Genomic DNA, 25960 nt, shown 5'->3' with positions numbered 1-25960 from the left:
GCCCAAGGCGCAGGGCAGCTCCGGGGACGCTCCCGCCGCCCGCCCGCACCCCGGCGGCAGCTCAGGCCGCGCCCGCACCGGGGCCGCCCCTGCACGGCACGCCGGGAGCTGTAGTGCGGCCCGCCCCGCCGGGACCTGTGGCCCCAGCCCCGCCGCTTCCTCCCGCTCCCGTCTGCAAGGCACGGAGACGACGGAGGCACGGAGTGAAACTTCATTTATTCCTTAAATAAAACCTGAAGGCGGCTTCGCGTCGGGCACAGCAACACACGGGAGGCCGCGGCGGGAGCTGCCCCATGGCGGGATGGCCACAACCGGAGGGGGGAACCACCGCCGCCCCCCAGCACCGACCCCACGACAGCAGGACAGGGCAGAGCTGCGGCTGCTGGGGACCCGCCGCAGGCGCTGGCCCCACGGATGAAGGCACAAACCCTCTCACCAGCCCAGGAGCAGCGGGGACAAACCCAGGAGCATCAGAGAGGAGATGGGGTGAAGCAGAACTCATGAGACCCATCCCCACAGTGCCAGGCCCAGGGAGCCCCGAGGACACCAGCACATGGGACAGGGACACCGGGGGCTGGCAAGGACAGAGGGTCCCGGGAAGGGATGGGGCAGGGTCTGCAAAGAGTGCGGGGGAGAGCAAGGGGGTGCCGGCCCCAGGGCAGGCAGGGAGGAAGGAAGGGAGAAGCTGTTCACCTCTCAGGAGGCAGAGACGGGGCTAAGGAGGCACCCGGAGCCCTCCTCAGTGCCCGGCAGGCTTTAAGGTCCACCACGTGCCAGTCCCAGAGAGCTGTGGCAGGCACACAGGCTCACGGCAGGACGCCCCACCAGCAAGTGCACCAGCACCGCCTGCCCTGGCCACGCTCTCCTTATCCCCACACCTGGAGCAGGCTCAGCCCAGCAAAGGGGAGAAGGAGAGGATGGGGAGAGGGATGGGAAGGGGGCTGCCTCCCAGCTCAGCACCCTGGGGACAGAGCCAGCCCCACCGCAGCAAGCCCAGGGAAGACAGGGATAACATTCTTGGCAGGGAACCAGGTCCGGGCCAAAGGGAAGGCAGGCAAAAGCCTCCAGGGAAGTGCAAGCCCCTGCCCACCCTGGGACTGGGCACAGGGGAACCCTCCATGGCCCAGGGCACACGAGTGACATCACCAGGTGGGGACACAGGAGAGCCCAGGAAAGGTGAGCAGCCGTTTCAGTCCCTGTCACATGTCTGGAAGAGGCTCCTGGTGCTGGAAGGGAGGCCGATGAGAGGCGCTGGGCTCAGCCACAGCACCTCCCATCCCACTCCTTCCCCAGTCCGCTGAGGGAAGGGGACCAGCACAAACCAGAACAGCCTCCATCCATGAGGAAAGGGGTTAGAGCAGCAGACGATTCAGGCGCCAGCACTTCCAAGCTGGGATGAGGCAGCCTCTGACAGCTGATGCGGACACACGGGGATCCAATGAAAGTGCCACTTGGATTTCCTCTTCCTTAGAAAGAGCCCACGTGCGATGAGGAGCTGGGCCTCCCCAGCTATGGCGCCCGGAAGGCATTGGTGGCGGCGCCCGCGGCAGCATTGGCTGCTGCGGTGCGCACTGCCTGGTTGGAGAAGACCCCCGCAGCAAACTCCTCCTGTGCTTTCTGGAAACTGGCGCCCGTCCGGCGGTACAGAGAGTGGATCTGGAAGACAGCGGTGGGCTCGGGGTCAGAGCACCGGTCCCATCCAGGCCCCCAGTGACGAGAGCTGTGCCTGCCAAAACCCGTCCTCCAAAGGGGCGTTCTGCCCCCGAGGTTCAATCCATACTCACCCTTTTCAGCATAATGATGCCCAACACAGCCACTGCTGTGAAGAACAGGGACACCAGGATCATCATCACAGCCACAGCTGTGTTCTTCCGCAGCGCTATCAGGCTCAATATCCAGCCGCTGCAAAACAAGAGGCAGTTGCCCACAGGTTCTCTCTTCCCCACCCGCCTCCTCCCTTTCTGGTGTACTTGGCTGGCTGGGCCCTCCGGGGTCAGCACAACGCGCACCTGAATCCCCAGTTTGGTATGCCAATCGCCTGCAGCACATACATCACGTTCTGGGCAAAGAAGACGAAGAAGAAGACAAAGAAGTTGAACGAACTGTCACTCCTGGGAGAAAGAGACGGGTGAGGTTAGGCCACAGAAAAGAACTCTCAAGCTTTCCTCAAAGCAGGGGACAAGGAGAACGTGATGCTCAGCGCAGGGTCACCGCATCCCCCAGACCCAAAGGCCACAAGGAACTGGGGCACCATTGGTGCTGCACGCGGGGCAGGGGCCTGTCCTACCGAGCAGCCCAGACTCCCCCAGCTTCAAGCACCAGCCTCGCAGCCATCCCACCCCGCTGCTTTGCTGGCCTGGGAGCTCAGGCAGATACACACCTGAAAGCTTTGTACATCGGCCTATACCAGCAGACAAAGGAGCAAGGTGTGTAGAGGAGAGCCCAGAGAATGGAGAGGCCGAACCCAGAACCGGACGAGGGCTCCACACAGAACCAGGCCAGCGAGGACAAGAAGTTCAGGAAGAGAGCAATGGTGCTGGCTGAGAGAGACGACATCAGTCAGGCAACCCGAGCAAGGCTCCCCCCTCCCCACACCAAGAGGTCAGCTCCCCCGACCTGGGCACCAAGCGTTAATTGTGATTTCTCCAGAGCAGCAGCATTCACTCGCACACAGGTCACTTGTTCCTCTGCCTCCTCCCAGGATCTGCCCTTAGATTTCCCGCAGGCACTCACCCATCCAGAGGTAATACATGGTAGAAACAGTCTTCTGGAAGTCAGCAGGGATCTCCACGGGGATGTCCTGGTAGAAGCAAGGCTTCACTGGGCAGAAGGACGGCAACGGGGGCCAGTTGTTCAGCCTCGCTGCAGAGGAAAGGAGGCGAGAAGGAGAGAGCACCACTGCCAGTGCAGGGGGGCCGAGGGGCAAGGCGGCCGCCGTCCCTCCCATGCCCCGCAGGCCACTCACTTGCGGCGCCGCCGAGGGCAGCGTTCTGCAGCTCCCTCTCCCGCCGGTCCAGCTCCTCTGCCTTCCGGTTCAGCTCCTCCTGCCGCTTCAGCAGCTCAGCCGTGGCGGCTGCCGCCGAGGCCTGTGGGGGGAACGCAAGGCCCTGGGGCTCCCGCCTTCTCCTCGGCCCGCCCTGCGGCGGCCGAGCGGCTTCCTCCCTCCCCGGTACCTGCGTGCCGTAGGAACCATAGTTCCGGGGCTCCGTGGGGCTGGCTTTCCGCGGGGGCTGCGCGGCCGCCTGCGGCGGGGGCATACCGGCCGCTGGCAGGGGCGGCGGAGCCGCCGACGGGACTTGGTACGGCGGCTGCAGAAAGAAGAGGGGGGCGGTGAGGCGCCGCTCGCCACGGGGAGGGCCCCGTCCGCCGGGAAGCGGCCCCGCCACGACCCGCCCGCCTCACCGCGCTGCTCTCGAAGGGGTTGTAGGCGTCCAGCTCAGGGCCCGGCCGGGGCTGCACCGCCGCGGGGTCCTGCAAGAGACGCGGCCGGTGTGACGCGGGGCTGGGCCCGGTAGCCGCCACCCCTCCCCTGGACGGGACGTACCTGGAAAGGGTTGTCCGGGAACGGCGCGGGGCCGCCGCGCTGGGCCATGGCCGGGACCGGGAACGGGACCGCCGCCGCCTCAGCCCCTCAGCCGCCGCCGCCCCGCCCCGCCGCCGCCGATTGGCCGTCGCACCGTGACGTCACCGGCACGGCCTGCGGCTCCGGGGAGCCCCACTGCAGGGGGGCTCTGCGCACGCGCCGGGCCGGGCCGGGCGGAGGCGAGCACGTGATGTGACCACATGTCCGGGGGTCACGTGCCGGCGCATTTCCTGCCCCCCTACCGCGCAGGGCCCGCCGGGAGCGCGTCCCCATGGCAACAGCGGGCCCATGGCAACGCCGGGCCGAGGCCAGGCCTCTCCGCCGCCCGGGCCCCCACGGCCCCCCGGGGTTCCCGGTGCCCCACCCCAGGGCCGGACCTCCACGGCCCCCCGGGTTCCCCGCCTAGGGCCGGCTCCTCTACCCAGTGATGGCTCCGTTCAGCCAAGCCTACCACGACAGCAGGCCCCTCCCGCGGGTCCCCCTGAGGCCTCACATCTGAACCCCTCAGCTGGGCTCCCGCCTCACCGGGACGGCCGCGGTGCTGTTCACCTCCGGCCTGCGTGGAACCCTCCAGGCTTCCCCCTCGGGGAGGTCAGCGGGGGCGCAGCAGAGCAGCTATTTCACTGAGCCCACTGAACCAGCTGTACAGCAGTCTCCATGGAAGTAAACCAGGGCATGACGAGCAGCCTGGGGCATTTGTGTCTCCTGGACCAGTTATTTATGTATTTATTTGATTCCATCAACTGCCAGCTGCATGCAGACAGCATACCACCACCCCCTCCTGAACAGGGACTCCTCAGCATCCTAAGCGCAGCACAGGACATCTGTCCATACCTGCCTCTAGTTCCCATCCCAGCTCTCAGTACTGAGCAGCACCCACACCTCTCTGCTAACGATATTCTTTCACCTCTGAACAAAGACTTACAAACTTACACACAAATCCACGAGCTCCCACTTCAACCCAGACAGCCAGAACATTGAGCTGTGCTCTCTGCTAGAAAAGTAAAACTTGTGGATTCGGGTTTTGGACACCAGCATGGGTTTTAGTTGATTTTTTTTTAGTCTGGGACAGGCTGCAGGTATTATTTGGTCAGTGTAATCCTCCTCCAGACTGACCTGGGGGCTGGCTACACATGCAGCAGGACCCGGTCTTCTCTTGTTCCCCGGCACACCACCTGGCTGGCTGCTGCCTAGCCCAGCAGTACCACAGGAGGCAGGTGAAAGCTCCCAGCCTTTAAGTTAGGATCTGTGATCATGAAGATGACCCAACATCAGCCCTCCTGAGACTCCCCCACACCAATTCCAGGTGAAGCTGGACTTTTCCTTTATCCCTCTGTGCGATGACAGTCTGCCAGAGCCAGGACACAGTCTGCCACAGACTGTGGCAAGGCAATAAGCTCCTGCAGAACAGACCATGTGTATGTCTGCTCCGTTACCGACACTACTCCAGCGAGGTTCTTCCAGACATATTGGCAGAGCATCTACACAGAGCTGCCATCAGGTCTGAAATAGCCCCAGCAATTCCCATGGAAACATCCAAGCCAAGGCCCCAGCCTTGCTGCAGAGCTGCTAAGAGCCAAAAAGGCACAGACACCAGTGTTTGACAGCTGGATGTGGGCACCTCGACACCCCTTTTCCAACAGCCATCACCAGTACCCCCTCCAGGGAGCAAGAGGTTTCTCCAGTAAAGAGAACCAGGTCATTTATTCACTTCATATTTATTTTTCACAAAGACTGTACAAAATTCTTATAAAACTCTGGTGTGGGGATGGGCTATGACATTGATCCAAAAAATAATTCCCATGCAGTCCCACCAGTTTCATAACTTACAAGGAAACAGATAAGCTACAGAGAGCTGGGAGTCCTGAAGTATTTACACTGAGGAGGGCAGGAGAGAACAGGAGACAAAGCAACACCTGAACAGAGGTATTTACAGTATGGACATACAGGCCCCCTCGCCTCACGATAATGGCAGCAGCAACAGCAGGTCAGGCCCGTGGTGCTCAGAGGCCAATATAGAATATGGGCTATTTACAGTATCTCACATATTAACAGCTTTACAAATGTGTCCAGGGAGTTCTCCTCACATATAAAAAAAAGCACCAAGTGTCTGAATAGAAATCACACAGGCCTCCACGGGGGCTAGAATCTGAGGGCAGGCCGGCACCTGTGGCGTCACCGGCTGATGTCTCTGCTAGAGTCCCACATTTTTGTGCTCGGCTCCATCTCCAACATGTCAAAGAAGGGGTGCTTGAGGGCTTCGGCCAGGGTGATGCGCTTGGACGGCTCGTACTCCAGCATGCTCTCAATGAGGTCAAAAAGGCGGTGATGGTCCTCGGCCTCAGAGGTCAGATATCGCTGGGGAGATGCAGGGGAGAGGTTAGGGCCAAGGACACTGCACCCTGTCCCGGTCCAGTCCCTGGGCTGAACAGCTAAGCTGGGGGAAGACTGGTTTGTTCAGACCATCGCCCATCCTAGACCTGAACTCTGGGCCGCTTTACCAAGCACGGAACTGCCGAGTTTTTACCCTCCCGCCATCTTTCCCAGGCACTTCCTGAGGTCTCCGTGCCCTCCTCCTCCTCCACTTCAGATTAAGCTCAGGCTGCTGCAGTCTTCCTAGTTTATGTCTGGGACAGGCAAGGCTCCTTCAGGAAGACACTGGTCTGACCCTTTCCGTGGCCCAACCTTGCCCACAGGAAGAATCTTCACAACTGGGGCAGGCACTATAAGACTCTGCAATGAGAAAAGGATAAAGCAAACGGGTCTTCCTGCCCACCCCACCTTACCCGCAGTGGTTTGCAGTTTTCCCTAACATAACGACCAGCAGAGGTGTTCTCGTCCCAGTCCAGGCGGCCGTGGTAGAAATATTTCTGTTTCCTGTCAGAGTAAGAGGTGGGAACAGGTTACACCCAGGCACAAAACGTCTTGCAACGGCATTGCGCCAACCCTGGCGGCACACGCTACTCAGGACACGGCAGTGGCGGAGACAACCAGCTCGGCAGGCAGCTTTAAAGCTTGATCCCTCAAAAGAGGGCCACTAGACATGAAGCAGGAGATTGCTGGCAGCAGAAGCCTGAGGCGCCCAGCTGGCCTTGCTCACCTCGTCTTCCGGATCATTCGAGAAGGAATTGGCCCCAAGATCCTCTCCATCATGGCCAGGTGCTCCCGGTTGTCATGTGTCTGAGAGAGAGAAACATAAAGGGGAGGCATGGAACAGATTCCAGTTGTTCTACCTCCAGCCCTGGGCATTCCCCCATTCAGAACCCCTTGCTGGGCAACACCTGGGTCATCTCTACAAGACTGCAGTGATGGAGGGAACCCCATCGGTCCCAGAGGCTCCCAGCTGTACTGGGAAACAGCCAGCAACCTCTTTCATGGGTTGTGAGGTAGCTATACAGCATACAGTTCTCACCTGAAACAGGGTGAAACCCACATAATACTCAAAGATGATGCAGCCAATGCTCCACACATCACAGGGCTGGCTCCAGCCAAGCTCTAAAAAACAATGTTTTTTAAATAAAAGATCCAGTTATGGCCTAAGATTCAAAATCCCTCTCCCTTGCCCTTTTAAAAACAAAACAATGGGAAAAACAATTCCCATTCCAGCCAAGCTCCTGATACTGGTGGCAATATACTGCCCAGCTGGTAGCAATGCCAAAACACCAACTTAGAAAGTTGTTGGCCCCCCCCAAAAATAGCACTGTAGAGCACGTAAATAAAGCACTTCTCATCTCCCAGGGTAAACCCAGGGCAGCTACTGAGCAATGTGGAGGCAAAACACTCCTTCATCCTGCAGGCAGCACCCAGTGCCCTCCGGGTGATGCCCGCCTCTGCAGAGACCAAGCAGTACCTACCCAGTATGACTTCTGGGGCCCGGTAATGCCTGGTAGAGACAATTGTGCTGTGATGCTCATGATCAAACGTGGCACTGCCAAAGTCCACCACTCTGATGGCCGTGCTCTTCACGCTCCGCTCATCCCGCTTCTTTGTGAGAGAGAATGGTATCAGTTACTCAGGAGTTCCATGATGCGGACTTAGCCCCTTCCTTACATAGCTGAGGCTTTGCCACAGGGCGCCCCGGGAGGGGAAGGCTTCAGAGGGTACATTAGTGCTGGCACAGCCCCCAAATAAACTCTCACCAGCACACAGGTAAGCCTGTGGTCCCTATGGCTTATTTATAGACTATGCAGGACACAGGCCCTGAGCAAGTGCATGAACGCAGTCGGTCACCCCCTGTCTCCCGGGACCGTGCTCTGACTCCTCCCACCTGCTGATAAGGTCAGGGACACCAAGACCCCAAGAGAAGACCTCTAGCACGAGGCAGCGCTGTTACCTTTTCCAGGTTATAGGAGAGCTCGTAGTCAGAGTTCACAAAGAGGATGTTCTCCGGCTTGAGGTCAGTGTGAGTGAGCTTATTGTCATGCAGAACTGAGGAAGCAAACAGAGTCAGGGTGATGGAACAGAAGCAAAGCGAGGCTGCACCCACCCGAAGAGCGGACATCGTTCGGTTTGCTCATGTGGGCACCAGTTGAGCCCACATTTAGAACTGGGTGTGAACAGTCAGGCTAGTCCAGGCCAAGATGCTTTGGCAGAAGCAGAAAGATTTATTGTATCAGTCACCAGAATGTGTGCGTGGAGGTGGATGCTGAAGTGCCCTGAGCTACTGCCAGCCCACATGCATCGGAAAACAGTACAATCAGGAAAAGAAAAAGGACTCATTCCAAGCATGCATTCATGGCTGGAGGGGCAGGAAGGCTCAGTCTCAGAACTGGCACAGCGGCACCGCAGCAAAAACTCACTGCTTTGGGCCACCAGTTGCAAAACCGGCAGGGACGTTGGGAGCTGCACAGCTCTCCAGGTCAGTCAAGGACCAGCGGAGAGAAGAGCAGTGAACACTTACATTTCACAGCCTGGCACACCTGGTAGGCCATGTGCCGTACTTGGTGGATGGGGTAAGGCAGATAGTTGTTGTCCTTCAGGAAATCAAAGGTGCTGAGCCCCAGCAGTTCGAAGGAGATGCACATGTGGCCATGGTAGTCAAACCAGTCAAACATCCTGACACAAAGACTGAGAAAAAAATTCTGATTCGGGACAGATCTGCACACACCACTCGGCTGCTATCCCTGCGCCAGGCTCCTCCTTTTCTTCCTCAGTCTGTATCCCACAGTGAGCCAATATGCCTCCAAGAACTAGCTACAGATGAATTCAGTCACACAACATCGAGTATCTCAACCCATCCCTGCAACTGTGCTGCTAAGGCAATGCTTGCCCTTCCATTTTGACACCAAGAACACACTCACTTTGTGTTCTCAGGATCCTTCTCGTTGATTTTCTCCAGGACATTAATTTCCAGTCGAGCAGCCTCTTTGTATTTCTCTACATTTTTAATGATTTTGAGAGCAACACGTGCACCACCCCTGGGGAGAAACAGGAAGAAACCACAAGATCACCCCTGCGCTGGGTCAGAGAGCCTGTGCCCTGCAAAAAGTGCTTTCTGATCACAGCCTGATCCTGTGCAGCACAGCCTTCCACCACCCTTGCTCAAGCCAGAAGGCGGCTGTCATTAAGGGATGTCCACCAAAGCAGTGCCTTTTCCCTCCCTGCAAACAGCCCTGAGGCTCCCCAACCCCTCTCCAACACATGAGCAGCCCGAGAGGGCGAACGCCCAGACCAGCACAGAAACACTGGAAACAAAGACACTCATTTTCACCCCCAGGCTCCCACTTTAAGCACAAAATGCTCCATCACCAGCCGTGGTGTCTCTCTCTCTCCCTCCCTCACCACCATATCCCTACCTGTCCCAGCAGCAGACGTACCTCCGGTGATCGATGCACTGCACCACTCTGCCGAATGTGCCTTCCCCTAAGGTGCTAATAATCTCATCTGGGAGGGAGAGAAAGAGAGGAAGGCAGATGAGAGCACGAGCACGACCTGGATGCAGCGCATACACAAGGCAGAGGAGAATGCATTGCAACACCTAACCTGCACACAGCTTGAGAGACCGGAGCAGCGGAAGGCTGACACCGGCTGCACAAGGCAACTGCCCTAGTTCCCTGGCACTTCAGTAACAATACAAAATATAAACGTAGCTTTAACAAAAGGGGAAGGAAAAGGAGAGGGTTTCTCTTTAATAAACAATGAAAATAAAATGAAACAGAAAGATAAGACAGATCTGCGACTGCGATGGGAGCTTAACTAGAGAGCTAAATTATGTTACGATTTGGCTGTACATCTTTCTTGTAGCCAGTCGCCGACGCGATAGATCAGATGCCCCTCGTCGTCGTCCTCCACACTCTTGGCCCTTCTGCTGCTCTGTCGACTCCGCTGCTGGCCCAGGCAGACAGGGAATTCATCATTCACCAATCAGATTTTCAAACCAGCGCAGCAGCCAGCGTCACGCATTGGTTGGTTTGGAAATTCACATGGTTGTTTGAGGAGGGGTTGCAGGAGGAGATTCCCAGCCAATTCATACGGCACAGAGGAATATATAACGATAGGGATATTGCAAGGGAACATGTCAAGATACAACACACTAGCTCAGAAAAGAAAAAAACAGTTTGCTTTTCGTTGTAGCAAAAAAAAAAAAAAGAAAAAAGAAAAAAAGAACCTACAAACAGCCCCACCCGAACCAGTGAGAGAGCAGAAACGGTCAGAACAAGGGCGATTGGAGGGGCAGTGGAAGGGGCCAGCTGCTCTCACTCCTAGGGGGGCTTGGAGAGGAACGGCACTGGCCTTCGGGTCCTGGATAATGCCAAGAGAGCACGCCGAAGCCCAACTCTGCAGCCGGGCGCTCAGTGGCCATGGGTTGAGGCTGACTTCAGCCCCACGGCAGCCACTGAGGAAAGGCTGCAGAAGGCAGGTGCTGGGAAGTCCTGCACAAGCAAAGGGCTAGGCTGCCCCACACAGACGCTCCCCATCCCATTCCAACAACCACCCACATCGCTTCCCCCAGCCCCAACACTCAGAAAAAGATGAATTCAGAGATTTCAGAAGCAACTCTTGGTACAACGATCCATCCAAAACCAGAGAGAATTTATGAGTGACTGCCTGGGGGAAGATGTGACTCTTCTTCCTAGACCCTCCCCCCAAGAAGCTGATCCTGGAAGAACTAACTTCCAGGAGAGAAGCAGAGGCCCAACAGGGAATAGGACAGCCTAGGATGAGGCAGACAAGAGGTTTATGCCAGAGAAGAGAAAATTCCTGCCTTCAGTTCTTCAGCTAAGTATCCCCACACCTGGGAGCAACCAGCCAGCAGACTTGGGACCTGAATCCAGCCCACAATCCCATCCCTGAACACACAGCCAGAACAGACCAGACAACACTGAGAGCTCCACACACAGAGCAGAGAACATGTCTGGGGTCTAATAGAAGTGGAAGGTGAACAGCAGAACAGACAAGAGAAAGCCAGGGACACTGCTGGGAAGAGCCTGTGATGGTTGCTGCCTCCACCTGAATTGACCAGTCCACAAGCTCTACTCCTTCGCAAAGCCCCTCACACGACATCCCACATCAGCTGGGCCCACCCAGAAGGATCCTGCTCTGACACAGGACCTAACTCTCAGAGACAGGGGGGCTTCCTGCCACAGAACACAGGCCCGAACCAGGGACCACAGGGACCAAGCCGCCTGTCGCAGGCAGACCGAGCTCTCTGGGACCAGGATCAGCTGAACGTTTGCTGCACAAACCTTGCACAAAAGACTGCTTGGCTGGGGTTCCTAGACAGCTCTTAACGAGCATCACCAAACAAAAGCAGCGCTCTGCAGGGATAAAGGAGCTGAGGACTGCAGCACCACCCCGGGGGGACACACCAGCCTCACAAGGCACGCCTGTCCTCCTCCCACCTCTGAGCGGGCAACACTACGAGAGGGTCTGAGCCGCCTGCGCCCAGCTGGCACAGGGCAGCCACTGCCGAGGCACATCAGGATGGCGGACAGGAACTGCTGTCTGCATCAAAGGCTTTCTATGCATTTCTCAAGCTGAGTCCGAGAGCGCGTTAGAAAGTGAGTTTTCTACTTACCCAGCTCGCCACCTGGGAGAGAAAGGTTACAGGGGAGGCCCAGCACAGCAGGATACTCACCGATGAGGAGCGACTAAAGGACCGGCTGCGGCGCCGTCTCCGCCTGTGCTTACGCCGGCTGCTTTTGCAGCTCCGGTAGCTGCCCTCGCGGTCCCGGGAGCGTCGGTACTCGTAGGAATGACGGTACTCGGGCTCATAGTAGGCTTCCCCTCGCTCGCGGCTGTAATCGTTCCGACGGTAGCTGTCACAGTAACGCCGGTCATAGGCCCTCCTGTCTGCTGAGTGGTCGTCGTAGCTGGGCGGGGGGAGGCAAGCCGAAGGGGTTCAATTATGAACACCACCTGGGAGGTTACGGCTCAGAGCACATGAGTGAACAGGGCTCAGGCCACCCAGATGCTGGGCTGACCACAGCTGCCTCCAGCTGAGCTGGAGAAACACCACAGGGTTTGAGGTCCCACCTCGTCTTTGCAGACTCACCTCCTGGATCGAACGTGGTAACTGTCTTCCCGACGGTGCCGACGGTCACGCTCGCTGCTGCTCGATCGTGACCGCGTCCGCCGTCTCTTGTGCTTGCGACTTCTGTAGCGCTCATGATAGCTGCCGCGGCTGCTGCGCTCCGACGAGCGGTACCTTCTAGAGTGAGGCATCTACAGGGACAACAGACAGTGATGACTATGTGCGGCAATTGCAAGGGAGAGAAACCAGTACAGACCACCAGCAGCCAAGGAGGTGCTAGGGGCAATGAGGGGGGAGGCAATCAGCAGTGCATCCAAGTGTGCATGGGGAATTTGAGAGGGAGGGGACAAACTTCTGAGAGATCCCAGAATCCCATACAAGAGAGGATGTGACAACTCACACGGGCTGTGCCTGCTGCGGTTCTGTTTTCCAGGTTACTTTCCCCCTTCAACCCCCCATCTCTACTGGTCACAGCTCCAGAAGCAGCATTTGCACTTTCGGGGCTTCCACCTTCACTCTTTAAACTACTGTGCTCCCCAGGAAGGGGCAAAGCACCAGCAAGGAAAAACTGAAGGAAGGTGAAACGGAGCCCAGGAGCGCTTGGCCCAGAGTCCTTGTGCATCAGTACTGGAGACACCCAAGTGGGCAACTCCTGAAGGAACGTCTCTGCTTTTCTGCCAAGCAAGCGACATCTACACTTCCCACTGCAATCAGGGAGGGCCCTACAGCATCCAGGGAGCAAAACCACCTTTTCCACGTGCAGAGGTGTTAACAAAGCCTTGTAAATCCTACCTCAGAGGGAAGGAGAGCTCACCTCTACTGCCCTGTTGGGACGTGAAAGTCAAGAGTGAAGGAGAAAACCCCCTCGGTAAGGTGGCACACCACGCCCCAACCCCGAAGCGCTAGTTTTTAGGACCCCACTCCCTTTGCCAGGCCTCACTCCACAATTCTAAGATGTTCTCCGCACATATTTTAGCTCTGAAGCATCAAACAGCAAAATCTGCCTCATCTCCAAAGGAGCTCTCGTTTTCCACAGACCTCCCACCAGCAATTTTTTTCTCCAAAAAGGTTCGCTCCTGCGGGCTGCCTCCCTGTATCCACACCTGCGCTGATATCACAGGCAGGGCTACCAAAAGGCAAAACCACCCCCGGTGATGTGGCGACCTGGGGGCACGGGCTCGTTACACCCGAGCAAGCTTCACCCTCCCAAGCAAGGCCGGGCTCTGCGGGGCCGCTCGCGGTCCGCCCCCCGCGGTCTCGCCATGCCCACGGCAGGCGCCGCTTCCAGCCTCTAATTAAAGGCAGCGTGCGAAGGCGACGCTGGCGGCTCGCCAGGGCCGGGCACCCTCGTTACGAGCAGGCGAAGCCCGCGCCAGGGCGTTCCGCAGCAGGGCCTGGAACCGGTTTGGGGACGATGATGGCGGCCGCGCTCGCTGCCCTGCTCCGCGGCCGCCGGGTGGGGCCTGCGGCGTGCGCGGGGCCGCGCCGAGCGCCAAAAGAGGAAGCACGGGAGCCCGGCAGCGAAGCCAGGGAGGGGGCCCGGACACCGGGAGCGACCGAGGCCGAGGGAAGGGGCGGCGGGTAGAGAAACTTCCCGCCCCGGTGCCGCAGGGCCCGGCCGCGGCCTCCTCGGGCCATCCGGCCCGCCCGGCCTCGCCAGCGCCCCCGCCCCACCCCCAGAAGCGCCCGAGCTGCCAGGCTGCGGCCCCGCGAGGAGCCCCGGGCCCGGGCCTGCCCGGCGCGGGCCCGGGCCGCCCCCGCCAGCCACGGAGGCCGCGCGGCCTACTCCTTCCCCGCCCCGCCGCGCCCCTCGCCGCACCGTCCTCGCAGCCAGCCCGGTGCGCTTGTCCCACAGGAAATCCGTGATGGCGGCCGTGGGCCCCCGGGAATCCCGGGCACCGCTCCAGCTGCTCCGGCTCCGCCGACTCGCTGCTGCTGCCGCCGCGCCCCGCCGCGCCGCGCCACCGATCCGGGTCCCCGCCAGGCCGCGCGCAGCTCGTCGCGGCGCCGCGCACGCACGCACGACGCACGCCCGCCTTACGTCACACGGCGCCGCACGAGCCCCGCCCCGCCGCAGCTGGGGGCGGGGCCGGGGCGGGCCGGGGGCGGGGCCGAGGGGCGGGGCGCGGCTCCGGCCGTCGCCCTCGGAGCCCCGCCCGCCCCGCCCGCCGAGGGGTCCCGCGCCGCCGCCGCCGCCGCCGCCGCCGCCGCCCGGGCCTCGCTGCTCGGCGCCGCCGCTCCGCTGCCGCCGGCGCCTCCCCGCTGGCGGCCGGGCCCGGCCGCCGCGCCCGCGCCAGGGCGTGCGCAACAGGCGGGCGCCGGCGGAGCTGCGGGCGCCGGCGAGCGAGCGCGGCCGGTGACCGAGCGGCCGGGGGCGGCGAGCGAGCGCCCGCCCGGGGCCGGGCATGTGCGGCGGGGCGGCGGGCAGGGCGCCCGGGCAAGGGCGTTTGAAGGAAACGTGAGGCGCGGCGGCGGCATGGACGCGGCGCCGGGCCGGAGCCCCGAGCCGCGGGAGAAGCCGCCGGTGCTGGACGGGGAGGCGGCGGGGGCGCCCGCGGGGGCGTCGGGCGCGGCCCCGGCCTCGCCGGCGGCGGCGGAGCAGATCGTGGCGGAGGGCGAGGCGGCGGCGGCGGCGGGCACGTTCGTGCAGCGGCAGCTCGGGGCCATGCTGCAGCCCGCCGTGAACAAGTTCTCGCTGCGCATGTTCGGCAGCCACCGGGCCGTGGAGATCGAGCGGCAGCGGGTGAAGTCGGCCGGCGCCTGGATCATCCACCCCTACAGCGACTTCAGGTGGGACCCGGGCCCCGCGCCCGCCCCGGCCCCGCTGCCGCTGTCCGTGGTGCTGAGCGCGGCTCCGCCGCCCGGCCCGGCCCCGCCGCGCCGCCAGCGACCGTCGGGGCAACAAGTGACGGGCGCCGGGGGCTCCGCACCGGGCCGGGGGGACGCGGCTTCCCACCGCAGCCAGGCGAGCCGCCGCGGGGCCGGCCCTCACCGGTGCCCCAGCCCCTTCCCCGTTCTCGGGTTACCCGGGCCCGGCCCCACGGCGGGGTATAGACAACTTTCTTCTGCCTCGGCCCCTCCCCAGGCCCCCGCAGCCCCGGGCCCTGGGGGCTCCCGCTGCGCCGGGGGCAGCCCAGCCGAGCCGGGGACCCCCACGGACCCGGCTCTGGCCGTGCGGAGGAGGCGGCGGGGGCTGCCGGTCTTTGCCTCCTCACGCAGCTTCCCCCCCCCTTCTCGGTGCTGTTTTTAATTTCTGCGTCTGGTGAGGAGCCGCGCCGGCCCCACGGGGACACGGGCCCCACGGGGACACGGGCCCCACGGGCTGCCTGCAGAGCCTGCCTAGCACGGGCTCCATCTCCACAGCCCGGGCAGCTGCTGGGGGAGGGCAGGGCACCTGCGAGGAGCCGGGCCTGGCTCACGGTGTCACTGGGATCACAGGGAGAGCTCGGGGACGGATGATGTGGGAGGAACTGGGTGTCACGGGGATGTTGAGTCATATAGGGTGGGCTTTCTCTACGGGCGATGAAGCTGCCAGGCAGTCATCTCCCGCAGCAAGCTGTGACACGGCTGATGTCCCCAGCCCGGCAAGGCACCCTGGAGCGGGGCCCGACCCACCGTGGGTCCCTGGGAGCTGTAGCCAGCTCCCCTTGCTGCTGGCCCCCGACCTCCCGCACACGCCAGCTCCCCTGCGCCGCTCCAGCGTAACACCGAGGGCTGCAAGCCCTTAGAGCCCTTTTCCCAGGGAAGCCACCCCAAAGGTTGTGAGCCTGAGGTCGGCAGGAGCAGCTTGCGCAGCCGGTGCCCTGCGCTGAAGGTGACATGAAGCGAGCTGGCAGGTAGACAGTCGGTAGGATTACGCCAGTGTTTATCACATTATGGGGATACATAAAGGCCACTGAGATCGGGGGGGCGCGCGCGTTCGGCCTGACACAGAGTAAAGGACAGGGCCTGCCCTAAAGAGCTTAAGCCTAAATCTGAATCAAGAGCTCCCAGCAGGTTCAGGCAGATGAGGGGCAGGCAGTATCCCCGCTCAGTGTGCGGCGTTTCTCTCAGGGCATAGTGTGGGGGTGCAGGAGGCAATTGCTTGGCCAGGTCAGGCCCCTTCTGCCTTGGCCGGCATCTCCTTGCCTGCCCCAGCAAACCTTGGCCATGGGTGAGAAGGTGTTAATTTGTGTGAGGCTCCTCAGCCCTGGGGGAGCTCCCTGGGGAGGTGATGCCCCCCTTGCTGCCAGGCTCTGGTGCTCTCTCCTTGAAGAAGCCTCATGTGGTGCCGTGACTTTTCCTCCCTCCTCTTCCCCGCCGCCTGCAGAAAGCCCGGTGCCTGTGCCCCACCGAGGACGAAGGGTACGAAACACCCATGGGCTTCTTGTCACGTGCAAATGCCAGTTTGGATCCACAAGATGCTAAGAGTTGTCTTGAGGTCACCTTTGGAGATTCGAGTCGATACCCACAACCAGGGCTGGGGCTAACGGGGGCACCCGAAGGTGGGGGCTGGACTTGCTTTTCCAGGTGCACGTAAAGACTTTGAGCGGAGAGCCCGGGAGTCCACCAAGCTGTCACAGGAGCTGTCAAAAGCCTCGTGAAGAAAGGCGTTACGTGTGTTTTTGTGAAGAATGAAACATCCCCGGCACATTTGCATGTGAATGGGGATACTGAATTTCATGGCATAACCAAACAGTAATCAACTGCTGCCTGGTGTCTCTTGGCTTTTCCACCGAAGCCTCTAAGCTTGCCCACTCTCAGAAAAAGGAGGTGGATTAAGGTGTCCTGCAGGCCCTGGGCTGTGTAGCTCCTGCCCAGTGCTTGCCAGCAGCCCCTTGGGGCTAGATGTGTTCCTCCCACCTTCCCTGTGGTGATGGCACTTGTCTATCCTTGCTTGGCTGCTGCCTGGCTCGCCCGTGCTACAATCCTGACCATCTCCCTGGCCCCTGAGTCTCTCGGCTGCCCCAAGAGCTTGGCACTCGGTTTGCATAACCAGCAAAGCTTATTCTAAATCCTGCTAAGCCAGCCTGGGTGGTGGCAGGGAGCCGGTGGATGACAGGGAGCTCCAGGGAGCAAAGCCCGCATCCTCCCTGAGTTTTCCACAGGGCAGATGTCAAGTTTGGGGCTGGGGCATATGTGTGCATGCACCGCCATGCTACGAGGAGAGGGAGGAGCAACAGCCAAGCTCCTTGAGCTACAGCCTTCTGATCCTACACACACAGGGTGATGTTTGCTCCCCCAGCCCCTTGGCCCTGCTCTGCTTCAAAGGCTGGAACAGAATTGCTCCTCTTCACACACACATACTTGTGTATGTCCCAGCCAAGCAGCAGGGTCTCAGTCATGTGCATGGGCAGGCGCGCGTGTGTGTATTCCCTGAGCGCCCGTCTCTCTGCGTTGTGTTTGACTCTAACTTTGATCCTGGGTTTGTTTTCTAACTGCCTGTGTCCTGCCTCTCCCCACTTCTTCCTGCCCCACTCCATCCCCCATGGTCCCTCCTTGCAGGTTTTACTGGGACCTCATCATGCTGCTCCTGATGGTGGGGAATTTGATCATCCTGCCTGTGGGCATCACCTTCTTCAAGGATGAGAACACCCCTCCCTGGATTGTTTTCAACGTGCTTTCGGACACTTTCTTCCTGGCTGACCTGGTGCTGAACTTCCGGACAGGCATTGTGGTGGAGGACAACACGGAGATCATCCTTGACCCCCACACCATCAAAATGAAGTACCTGAAGAGCTGGTTCCTGGTCGACTTCATCTCCTCCATCCCAGTTGACTACATCTTCCTCATCGTTGACCTGGAGACCCAGGTGGATTCTGATGTCTACAAGACAGCCCGGGCCTTGCGCATCGTCCGCTTCACCAAGATCCTCAGCCTGCTGCGCCTGCTGCGCCTCTCGCGCCTCATCCGCTATATCCACCAGTGGGAGGAGGTGAGAACTCCTTGGGGGTGCAAGGGCCCCGGTCAGGGTCTCGGCTAGGTCACGGATTGCTGGCTGTGGGGTACAGCTGGCTGGAGGGCAGGGATTCAGAGGGCTGTTCTGGAAAAAGAGTTTCTCTGTAGCTCCACTCTCACCTCTTCCCCAGATCTTCCATATGACATACGACCTGGCCAGTGCTGTGGTGAGGATCTTCAACCTCATCGGCATGATGCTGCTGCTGTGTCACTGGGATGGCTGCCTCCAGTTCCTAGTGCCCATGCTGCAAGACTTCCCCGAGGACTGCTGGGTCTCCATCAACCACATGGTGGTGAGTGCCCCGGGCAGCGGCAATACCGGCCGTGCATCTACCGGGGGGGAGGAGAGGATTTGGTTACACGTCTTGTACTCTAAGGCTGGAGCTGCCTGGATCCGCGTGCTGCGGAGCAGCTTGCCTCTGGGTCACAGCCCCGCAACAGCAGTGAGATGGGGTGGAGGGAATCTCCGCATCACCTTCCTGTCTCAGCCCACCTTGGCTGCTGCTGGAGTCAGGGCAGCTAGGGGAATCCCTCGTGCCCTGCCAGGAGGGAACGTGGCGGTGGGGCTCCTGTCCCCTCCCCAGAGCAGGGGCTAGTGAGGGCTCAGGGCTTTGCACAGTCCCCAGTGCCTCCTCCCAGAGCAGAGCTCTGCCCTTTGGGCTTGGACACATCAGGAACCTTTTCCTTGCTGGGACTCTGGACTCCCTGGCTCTGAGGAGGGAGGACTGTATGGTTCAGCCCAGCAGCTCCTTCCGACAGGCCCCCCAGCGCTGCTGTTCCCTCATCTGCAGAACGACTCCTGGGGGAAGCAGTACTCGCACGCCCTGTTCAAGGCCATGAGCCACATGCTCTGCATCGGCTACGGCCAGCAGGCGCCTGAGGGCATGACCGACGTCTGGCTCACGATGCTGAGCATGATCGTGGGGGCCACCTGCTACGCCATGTTCATCGGCCATGCCACCGCCCTCATCCAGTCGCTGGACTCGTCTCGACGCCAGTACCAGGAGAAGGTCAGCAGTTTGTGGTAGTGAGTCCCTGAGTACTGGGGGAAGATGCCCTGGCACGAGCTGGTCCAGCTCCACAACCAGCTTGGTGCAGGCTGCCCTGCACGTACCTGCCCTGGGCTCTGCCCTTGCCACTCACCTGGGGGGTGTGGGACGGGGGTCAGGCTGGATAGAGACACCCCGTTCATGATGTTGGGGTTCACCCTGGCATAGTGAGGCACCATCCCGGCCTCTGCCCTGGGACCCTCTGCATCTTGAGTGCATGGCGGTCCCGTCCTCTGCCCCAGAGGCGGCCTTTGGGACAGGGCCCTGGAGCAGGGGTGCCTGGATCCCAGCTCCAGCAGCGGCTGCTTCTCACCGCCAAGGAGAGGGAAAGTGCGGGCCAGCTGTGCCGCTGGCCTCTGGCGCGGTGCAGCTTGTTTCAGCGCAGCCCTGTGTGGCTCTGTCTTGTCCCCACAGTACAAGCAAGTGGAGCAGTACATGTCATTCCACAAGCTGCCTGGGGACACGCGCCAGCGGATCCATGAGTACTACGAGCACCGCTACCAGGGCAAGATGTTTGATGAGGACAACATCCTGGGGGAGCTCAGTGAGCCACTCAAAGAGGTACGGGCAGGCACCCCAGCGCTGGTGACTTGGGGGAGGGGACCCAGTGCTTGCTGGGGTCAGGCTTGGCGATCTCTCTGCTGATCTGCTCCTCACCCCACAGGAGATCATTAACTTCAACTGCCGCAACCTGGTGGCCAACATGCCCCTGTTTGCCAATGCGGACCCCAATTTTGTGACAGCCATGCTGACCAAGCTGCGCTTTGAGGTCTTCCAGCCTGGGGACTTCATCATCCGCGAGGGTACCGTGGGCAAAAAGATGTACTTCATCCAGCACGGGGTGGTCAGCATCCTCACCAAGGGCAACAAGGAGACAAAGCTGTCTGATGGCTCCTACTTTGGAGGTGAGGCTGGGCTGGGGGACCTGGAGAGCAGAGGGGAGCGAGAGCTGCTGGGTGGCAGGAGCTGGGGCATCCCTGATGTTTCTGCCTGCTGTACCCTCTGCCTATCCCCTCTTGCCTGGTGCCAGAGGCTTGGCATCCACCTCACACAGGGCTCTGGGGCTCAGAGGTCCACCAGCCTTGTTCTTGTGGGGTGCCTTGTCCAGCAGAATGAATCAGAGGGACCAGCAATCAGAGCCCTGAATTCTGGCTGGAGAGAAGGGTGCTTTAGAGCAGAGCATCTGAGCCAGTTTGTAGGCTGCAAGCACAGGTTTGGGAGAGAAACGGGCCGGGCAATCACAGCAGCCGTGCCCAGGGATGTCTCCATGGCCTGGGGAGGGAGGAAGAGGCTGTGCCTGGCCGAGGGCATGGCCGTGGCTGTCCAGACTCTGGGATCTGTCCCTCCTCCTGCTCTATTTCTGTGCAGGGTGGGGGAGTGCCAGGCAGTCCCGTCCCTGCTCCCGCTGCCGTTATCTGGGGATGCTGTTGGGAAGGGGAAGGATGGTTGTGTCATCCCGACACCCAAACCCGTCTCCCTGCAGAAATCTGCCTGCTGACGCGGGGCAGGCGGACGGCCAGCGTGCGAGCTGACACCTACTGCCGCCTCTACTCCTTGTCGGTGGATAATTTCAATGAGGTGCTGGAGGAGTATCCCATGATGCGCAGGGCCTTCGAGACGGTGGCCATGGACCGGCTGGACCGCATAGGTGAGGAGCGGCCCCTGGGCCCAGCACAGCCACCTCTGCGCCTGCTCCCAGGGGCCACGGCACCCCAGCCCCGTGGGTGATGGTGTCACGGACCCCACAGGTGACAGCAGGATGAGGGGAACCACAGAGAAGGGCCTGCCTCCAGGATCCCTTTCTCCTCTCAGGCAAGATCCAGGCAATGCCATACGACAGGCTTCCCAGGGGGGCTGTCACCCTCCCCACATGTATTTGCGCTGTCTGGCATTGGCCAGCTGCTTGTCCTTGCCCCCCACCCCACCTGTGGAGGACAAGCAGGACCCCAGCCCCCAGCCTGGAGCCTCTGGAGCCAGGACTCCCCTGTTTTGTCCCTCTCTGCCCCAGCCCAGCCCCTCCCCAGGGTCTTGCTTCCCTTTGGCACACAGCTGAGGTTTTACTGTCCCTTCCGCACTGCCACCCTGGCCTCCACAGTGTCCCCGAGAGCAAGCACTCTCAGGGTCAGTGACACTGCTGCCTCCCTCCCAGGGAAGAAGAACTCCATCTTGCTCCGCAAGCGAGCCGAGCACAGCGCGGGGCCCATGAACAATGAGATAATCCAGCAGATTGTGAAGCACGACCAGGACATGGCCCACAACATCCAGGACCTGCAGCAGATGGCGATGGGCCGGGAGCTGAGCGGCAAGCCGGTGATCTGGGAGCCACTGGTGCACGCGCCCCTGCAGACAGCCGCTGCCACCACCAACGTGGCCATTGCCTTGACTCACCAGCACAGCCTGCAGGCCCACATCTTCCTGCCGCCCTCCTCCATCTCCAGCCCGCTCTCGCCTGAGGCCACCCTGCTCACAAAGCAGGTGCGCAGGTCCCAGCCCAGCCTGGGGGGCTCCCGGCCCTCCTCCGTGAGCTCCCCGTCAGGGGCGCAGTCCCACCTCCAGACGCCCGCTGCCGGTTCGCCTTCCTCCCCCATGGTCCAGTCCCAGGCACCCCTAGAGAGCGGGGGCCAGAGACCAAGCCACGGGGCGCAGCCCCTGCCACGCGCGGCGCAGAAGGGAGATCTGCCGGCAGCGGCCAAGCAGCCCCCAGCTGGCTCCCAGCCCCAGCTCTCCAAGTCCCGCGGCGCCTCGGTCTCTACCTCGCTGCTGCAGCAGGCGGCAGGGGCTCCGTCCCCCAGCTCGGAGCAGGCGATGCCAGCGGGGAGAACGCTCCACTACAGCCTGTCCCGAGCCACTGGCTCCCACATCTCTCTTCTGATGCAGCCCCAGCAGCTGGTGAAGCACAGGAGCATCCAGGGCCTGCCGGTGGGGCGGCTCACCCAGGACGTCCGGCTCCTCTCTGCCTCCCAGCCCTCCCTTCCCAATAAAGTGGCCCAGCAAGCCGACGGGAGCTCCTTGCAGCAGGGCAGGAAATCCGCGGGGAACCTGGCCCGCAAATCTTCTCCCTCTGTAACCGGACTCCTCGCCAAGCCATGTCCGGGGATGCCAGGCCAGCCAGCACACTCGCAGCAGATGCCTTCAGGATCGCTGGCCCAACCCAGCCGCTCTGTGGCGGGAGCATCCACTCCGCAGTCCCCAGTCTCCACGTCCAGGCAGGCAGCGGGTCCCTCCCGCAAGGGCTCCGTGGCCTTCAGCCCCGAGGTGGAAACGGGGAAGCCCAAACTCCCATCCAACATGTGAGTCCCCAGCGGCACCCGTGCACAAGCAGGAGGGACCCGGGCACCCCGGCAGCAGAGGCGGCAGGAGAGGCAGAGCACCTGGTGAAGGCCCCCCGCCCCGGCTGTGTCGAAGGGAAGGCAAGGTGAGAAGCAGCACCCGGGGCTGTGGGCTGGCTGCTCCGGGCATGGGGACATGGCAGGGACGGGTGTGGGGCAGCCCCAGAGCTGGCCCAGCTGGATGAGGAGGGGGCTCTGCTGAGCACCCCGAGGGGGGGACCCTGCCTGGGCTCCCCCCTCCTTGCTTCATCACCATCTGTCCTGAGTCCTGCCCTCCTGGAGGCAACAGGACAGGTCAGAGCCCTCACCCAAACGCTGGCCTCCCTGGGGAGCCCGGCTCCCCGCAACTGCTCCTTGGGGGCCGGGCCCCCCCGCGCTCTGCCCTCAGGCCCAATGGCCGCTCCTTGGGGCCAGGCCCATGCTGGCGGTTCCTCCAGCTTGTCCTCTCGCAGCAGCGGCTGCCACACACTTGCCTTGATCCCCAGAAAGCTCTGCCCAGCACCTTCGCTTTTTGGGAGAGGAGGGAGAGGCAGCCCCCCCAGGGCCCACTGCCGAGGGCAGAGTGAGGGGGCTGGAGCCCGTGGCGGGGTCTCCCCGGGCAGGCAGAGTGCAGGTACCCAGGGACAGTGGGGGCCAGGTCCCCCCTCCCTGAGGCCCTGGCAGGTCCCTTGGGGCACAGTGCCGGGATGTGGGGGGGTCCCGGGCAGGGTCCCCCTGGTGTGACGAGTGCCAAGCGGTGGAGCTGGGGGCAGATGGTCTCCACTGAGCAGCCCCCAGGTGCCCCTCCCCGGCTTGGGGGAGCATCTTGCTTCAGAGGTGCTGGTCCCCACAGGGTTGGGATGTGCCACTGGGCAGGGCTCTGCCCCCACACCCGGGCGCTGCAGCTCGGACCCTCGCCATGCTCTGGCAAGGGGCTGCCTGGGGGGGCCTGGCTGCCTGCGGCTCCAGGAGGATGCTTAGAGGGGGCAGCCCAGGGGTGAACCCACTGCCTGCGGCTCCTGGGAGGATGCTCAGCCTGGGGTCTGTTCCCCCCTGCCCTGCGCTGCAGTCCCGTTTCCAGACTGCCTGGAGATGCCGGTCACCAGTGCCGCAGTGAGCGAAAGGGTGTCACGAAGAGATGCCAACCCCGGGCAGCGCCTGGGTGACGTGTAGGGCTGTGCGGCTGCCTCCCCTCGCCCTCCTGGGTCTCCATGCGGAAGGGCAGGGGCTTGGGGTCCCCGCGGCCAACCCACATCGCCCCTCCAGAGCCAGTAGTCAGCAATGTGTGTTTGAGTTGTGGCTCTGCCGAGCAGCTGAGCTCTGCTTACAGTGTCGCTTTGGGCCAACCGTGTTAACAGTCCTGGTTAGAGTAGTGTCCCCTCCCGACCCCGCCACGCTGCGCAAGCTGCTTCCCACTACTGGAGTCAGGAACCATGGCTTGGAGTCGTGCTCTGGGGCTTGGCTGCCGCCAGCGCAGCGGGCGAGGGTCTTGTTCCACACGGTACTTCTTGAAGTGAGGTTTTCGGTTCTCCCCCCTCATGTTTTGGGACGTCGGGACCAGTCCGGACTGCGGGGCTGCTCAGGGAGCCCAGCCTGCGGAGCGCAGCAGCCTGGCAGGAATCCTGTCAGCGTGTCCGTCAGAGGGGATGTCCAGCACTGCCTTTTTCTCACGGACTTCAACCCCTCCTTCCCCGCCCACCCCCACGTCCCGCTCCATCCCCATGGTCAGTGTCTCCCCGGCAGCCCCTCGGGAAGGGGTCTGCAGCCGGGTCATGTAGTCAAACGTTCCCGGGCTGTGTTTACACTGCGTGATGTAGATGTTTTAGCGATCATCTAGGTGTCCCCCGCAGAGCACGTGGGCCGGCCTGGACAGCACCGAGCATGGCTCCGCTTCTGCCAGCTGTGCCACCGGTGCACCTTCCCCATGCCGCAGCCCCGTGCTGGGAGCCAGAGCCACCCTGTGCTCCGGTCACTGCCGCGGCGGACCCCTGCCACAAGTCGCGTCAGCTCGTGGCCCCAGCGCCCCGTCCTGGCGGGGAGGCAAGAGGGGCAGCCGGAGGGGCCAGGGCCAGGGGTGCTGGCTGTGCACGCGTGTGTCTGCGGCATGCGTGGGCGCAAGTCTAGCCACCAAAGACCACGATCCTTCACTCTTGCACTCACGGCAGTCGATGTACAGAGCTTGTAGTTTTCATATCGCAGAGAATTTAAAAGCGTTTTTTTATTTTTGGTCGTTGTACATAATGGATTTAAATAATAAAGAGAGATTCTGAGCTGGTCTGGGGGAACCTCCTTTGGTGCCGCCCGCCGGCACCCCCAGTGCCCTGCCTGTGGGGACGGGATGGGGCAGGGGGGGGGATGCTGCAGTCCCTTTAGGCCCTGGGGAGATTAATGTCTAATCTTTGGTTATTTTCCCCTTCCATCTCCCTTGCGTTTATTAACCTAGGAGGAGGGGGAGGTTTGATACCACCTGATTGCAGAGCAGACTCCAGGCATTAACTAGATTAAATAAATGAAGGTCACGCAGCACAAGATGGGCTGGGGTGCCCGAGCCACAGCAGCTGGGGGTGTTTGCAGCACGCAGCCCCACGCGGTGCTGCCGGCGCACCCGGCACGGGTCTAGGGGCACAGCTTTGCTCTGACCACAGCCCTTCTTGGCAGGGTGCCCTGCCGGCGCTCCCCACGGCAGCCCCGCTGCATCGCTGGCGCAGCCCCTGTCCGCAGGACGCTGGTGGCAGCCCCACCAGGAGCAAGAATTAGGCTCTGTGACACACGATGAGATCAGAGCTGATTAACAGTTTCTTTCTAATTTGATTATTTCAGATTACACTGAAGCCAGCCTGATTAAGAGTGCACATAGGCTAACGGTCCCATGCCCCAGCGTCCTGCTGGGGGGCCGGGCTGCGCTGCCAGCGCCCAGGCCTGGCTCTGCCCGGCCAGGGAGCTGCTCCACAGGGTGTGCTGAGGCTGCCGGAAGCAAGAAGAGCATTTTCTTGGAAATACAATTCCAGCCTGTGTCTCTTGTGCCCACCCACGATTCGCCCACCATCTGCAGGGCTGGGCTGCTCTGGCAGCCAATGCAGCCGGGGCTGGGGAGGAGGCGAAGGGACCTGCTGGCTCCCACCGTGTCCCAGGGCAAGGCAGAGCCCCGCTGCCCGCCCCGGGGTGCGGGCAGAGCCCCGTGAGCTGCCAGCAGCCCGGCCCCAGCTCTGCAAGGCCACCCGACCGCGGAGCGGGGGGCTCTGCCCCGAGCACCCGTGCTGCCGGCCGCAGCAACGGCGGTTGGGGGATTAGCAGGCAACAAGGCCGAGATTGATTAAACCGGGGTTAGCCGACATTAGAGGATTACGGCGGATAAACAGGAGATTGCCAATCGGCGGCGCAGGCGCCGGGGAGCGAGCTGCAGGGCCAGCGGCCGTGTCTGCTGCACGGGAAGGTGCCACCGCAGAGCTGTGCCCACCCGGCCACTCCTCGGCCCAGCTGGGCCACGGCCGTGAGGACGAGGGAAGCCAAACCGGGCCCCGGCTTCTTGCCTGCACGCAAAGGTGTGTGGTGTGCTCCCCAGCTGCACCCCCCGCGGCACCGCACCCCCGTTACGCTGCACAGTACCCCT

General features: G+C 61.7%; 2 protein-coding genes across 6 annotated transcripts; one reads left to right on the top strand and one right to left on the bottom strand.

The window, feature by feature from the left end:
- Positions 1-196: 196 nt before the first annotated feature.
- Positions 197-14073, bottom strand: LOC129197580 (dual specificity protein kinase CLK2). 4 transcript variants are annotated; one of them, XM_054806180.1, is made up of 20 exons: positions 13876-14070; positions 12078-12247; positions 11661-11895; positions 9814-9910; positions 9400-9466; positions 8884-9000; positions 8484-8650; positions 7917-8011; positions 7438-7567; positions 6996-7078; positions 6684-6763; positions 6370-6460; positions 3403-3471; positions 3174-3308; positions 2966-3086; positions 2734-2862; positions 2381-2540; positions 2010-2111; positions 1785-1902; positions 198-1656 (listed from the first exon to the last, which is right to left on the bottom strand). In XM_054806180.1, the coding sequence occupies exons 2-20, from the start codon at positions 12245-12247 to the stop codon at positions 1510-1512; spliced, it is 2313 nt and encodes a 770-aa protein (XP_054662155.1). In that variant the 5' UTR covers positions 13876-14070; the 3' UTR covers positions 198-1509. The 4 variants fall into 4 exon arrangements, with proteins under 4 accessions (XP_054662154.1, XP_054662155.1, XP_054662152.1 ...); XM_054806177.1 differs by lacking the exons at positions 198-1656; positions 1785-1902; positions 2010-2111; ... (3 more) ...; positions 3174-3308; positions 3403-3471 and adding an exon at positions 5286-5941 and having other exon boundaries at positions 13876-14073; XM_054806178.1 differs by lacking the exons at positions 198-1656; positions 1785-1902; positions 2010-2111; ... (3 more) ...; positions 3174-3308; positions 3403-3471 and adding an exon at positions 5286-5941 and having other exon boundaries at positions 9814-9907.
- A 350-nt stretch (positions 14074-14423) lies between these two features.
- Positions 14424-25296, top strand: HCN3 (hyperpolarization activated cyclic nucleotide gated potassium channel 3). Of its 2 annotated transcripts, XR_008574392.1 has the most exons (9): positions 14424-14846; positions 17541-17970; positions 18125-18286; positions 18785-19003; positions 19457-19603; positions 19707-19947; positions 20526-20690; positions 21192-22457; positions 25171-25296. XR_008574392.1 is itself a non-coding variant. In XM_054806656.1 (8 exons), the coding sequence occupies exons 1-8, from the start codon at positions 14533-14535 to the stop codon at positions 22334-22336; spliced, it is 2823 nt and encodes a 940-aa protein (XP_054662631.1). In that variant the 5' UTR covers positions 14424-14532; the 3' UTR covers positions 22337-24607. The 2 variants fall into 2 exon arrangements, 1 of the variants encoding a protein (XP_054662631.1); XM_054806656.1 differs by lacking the exon at positions 25171-25296 and having other exon boundaries at positions 21192-24607.
- Positions 25297-25960: the final 664 nt, after the last annotated feature.

This window comes from Grus americana, chromosome 29 (assembly GCF_028858705.1).
Source record: "Grus americana isolate bGruAme1 chromosome 29, bGruAme1.mat, whole genome shotgun sequence".
In the NCBI taxonomy this organism is placed as follows: Eukaryota; Metazoa; Chordata; class Aves; order Gruiformes; family Gruidae; genus Grus; species Grus americana.
The sequence above is the reverse complement of the archived record's forward strand: the minus strand, read 5'-3'. Positions and strand labels throughout refer to the sequence as shown.

Bases quoted from the DNA above. Each gene is read 5' to 3' on its own strand.
- HCN3 (XM_054806656.1), top strand. From the start codon at position 14,533: ATGGACGCGGCGCCGGGCCGGAGCCCCGAGCCGCGGGAGAAGCCGCCG. The intron at 19,004-19,456 runs GTCAGCAGTTTG...TTGTCCCCACAG, and splicing joins GACGCCAGTACCAGGAGAAG to TACAAGCAAGTGGAGCAGTA. The intron at 19,948-20,525 runs GTGAGGCTGGGC...GTCTCCCTGCAG, and splicing joins TGATGGCTCCTACTTTGGAG to AAATCTGCCTGCTGACGCGG.
- LOC129197580 (XM_054806180.1), bottom strand. From the start codon at position 12,247: ATGCCTCACTCTAGAAGGTACCGCTCGTCGGAGCGCAGCAGCCGCGGC. The intron at 7,079-7,437 runs GTAGGTACTGCT...ATTGTTTTTTAG, and splicing joins GGCCCCAGAAGTCATACTGG to AGCTTGGCTGGAGCCAGCCC. The intron at 2,112-2,380 runs GTGTGTATCTGC...TCTTTCTCCCAG, and splicing joins CCGATGTACAAAGCTTTCAG to GAGTGACAGTTCGTTCAACT.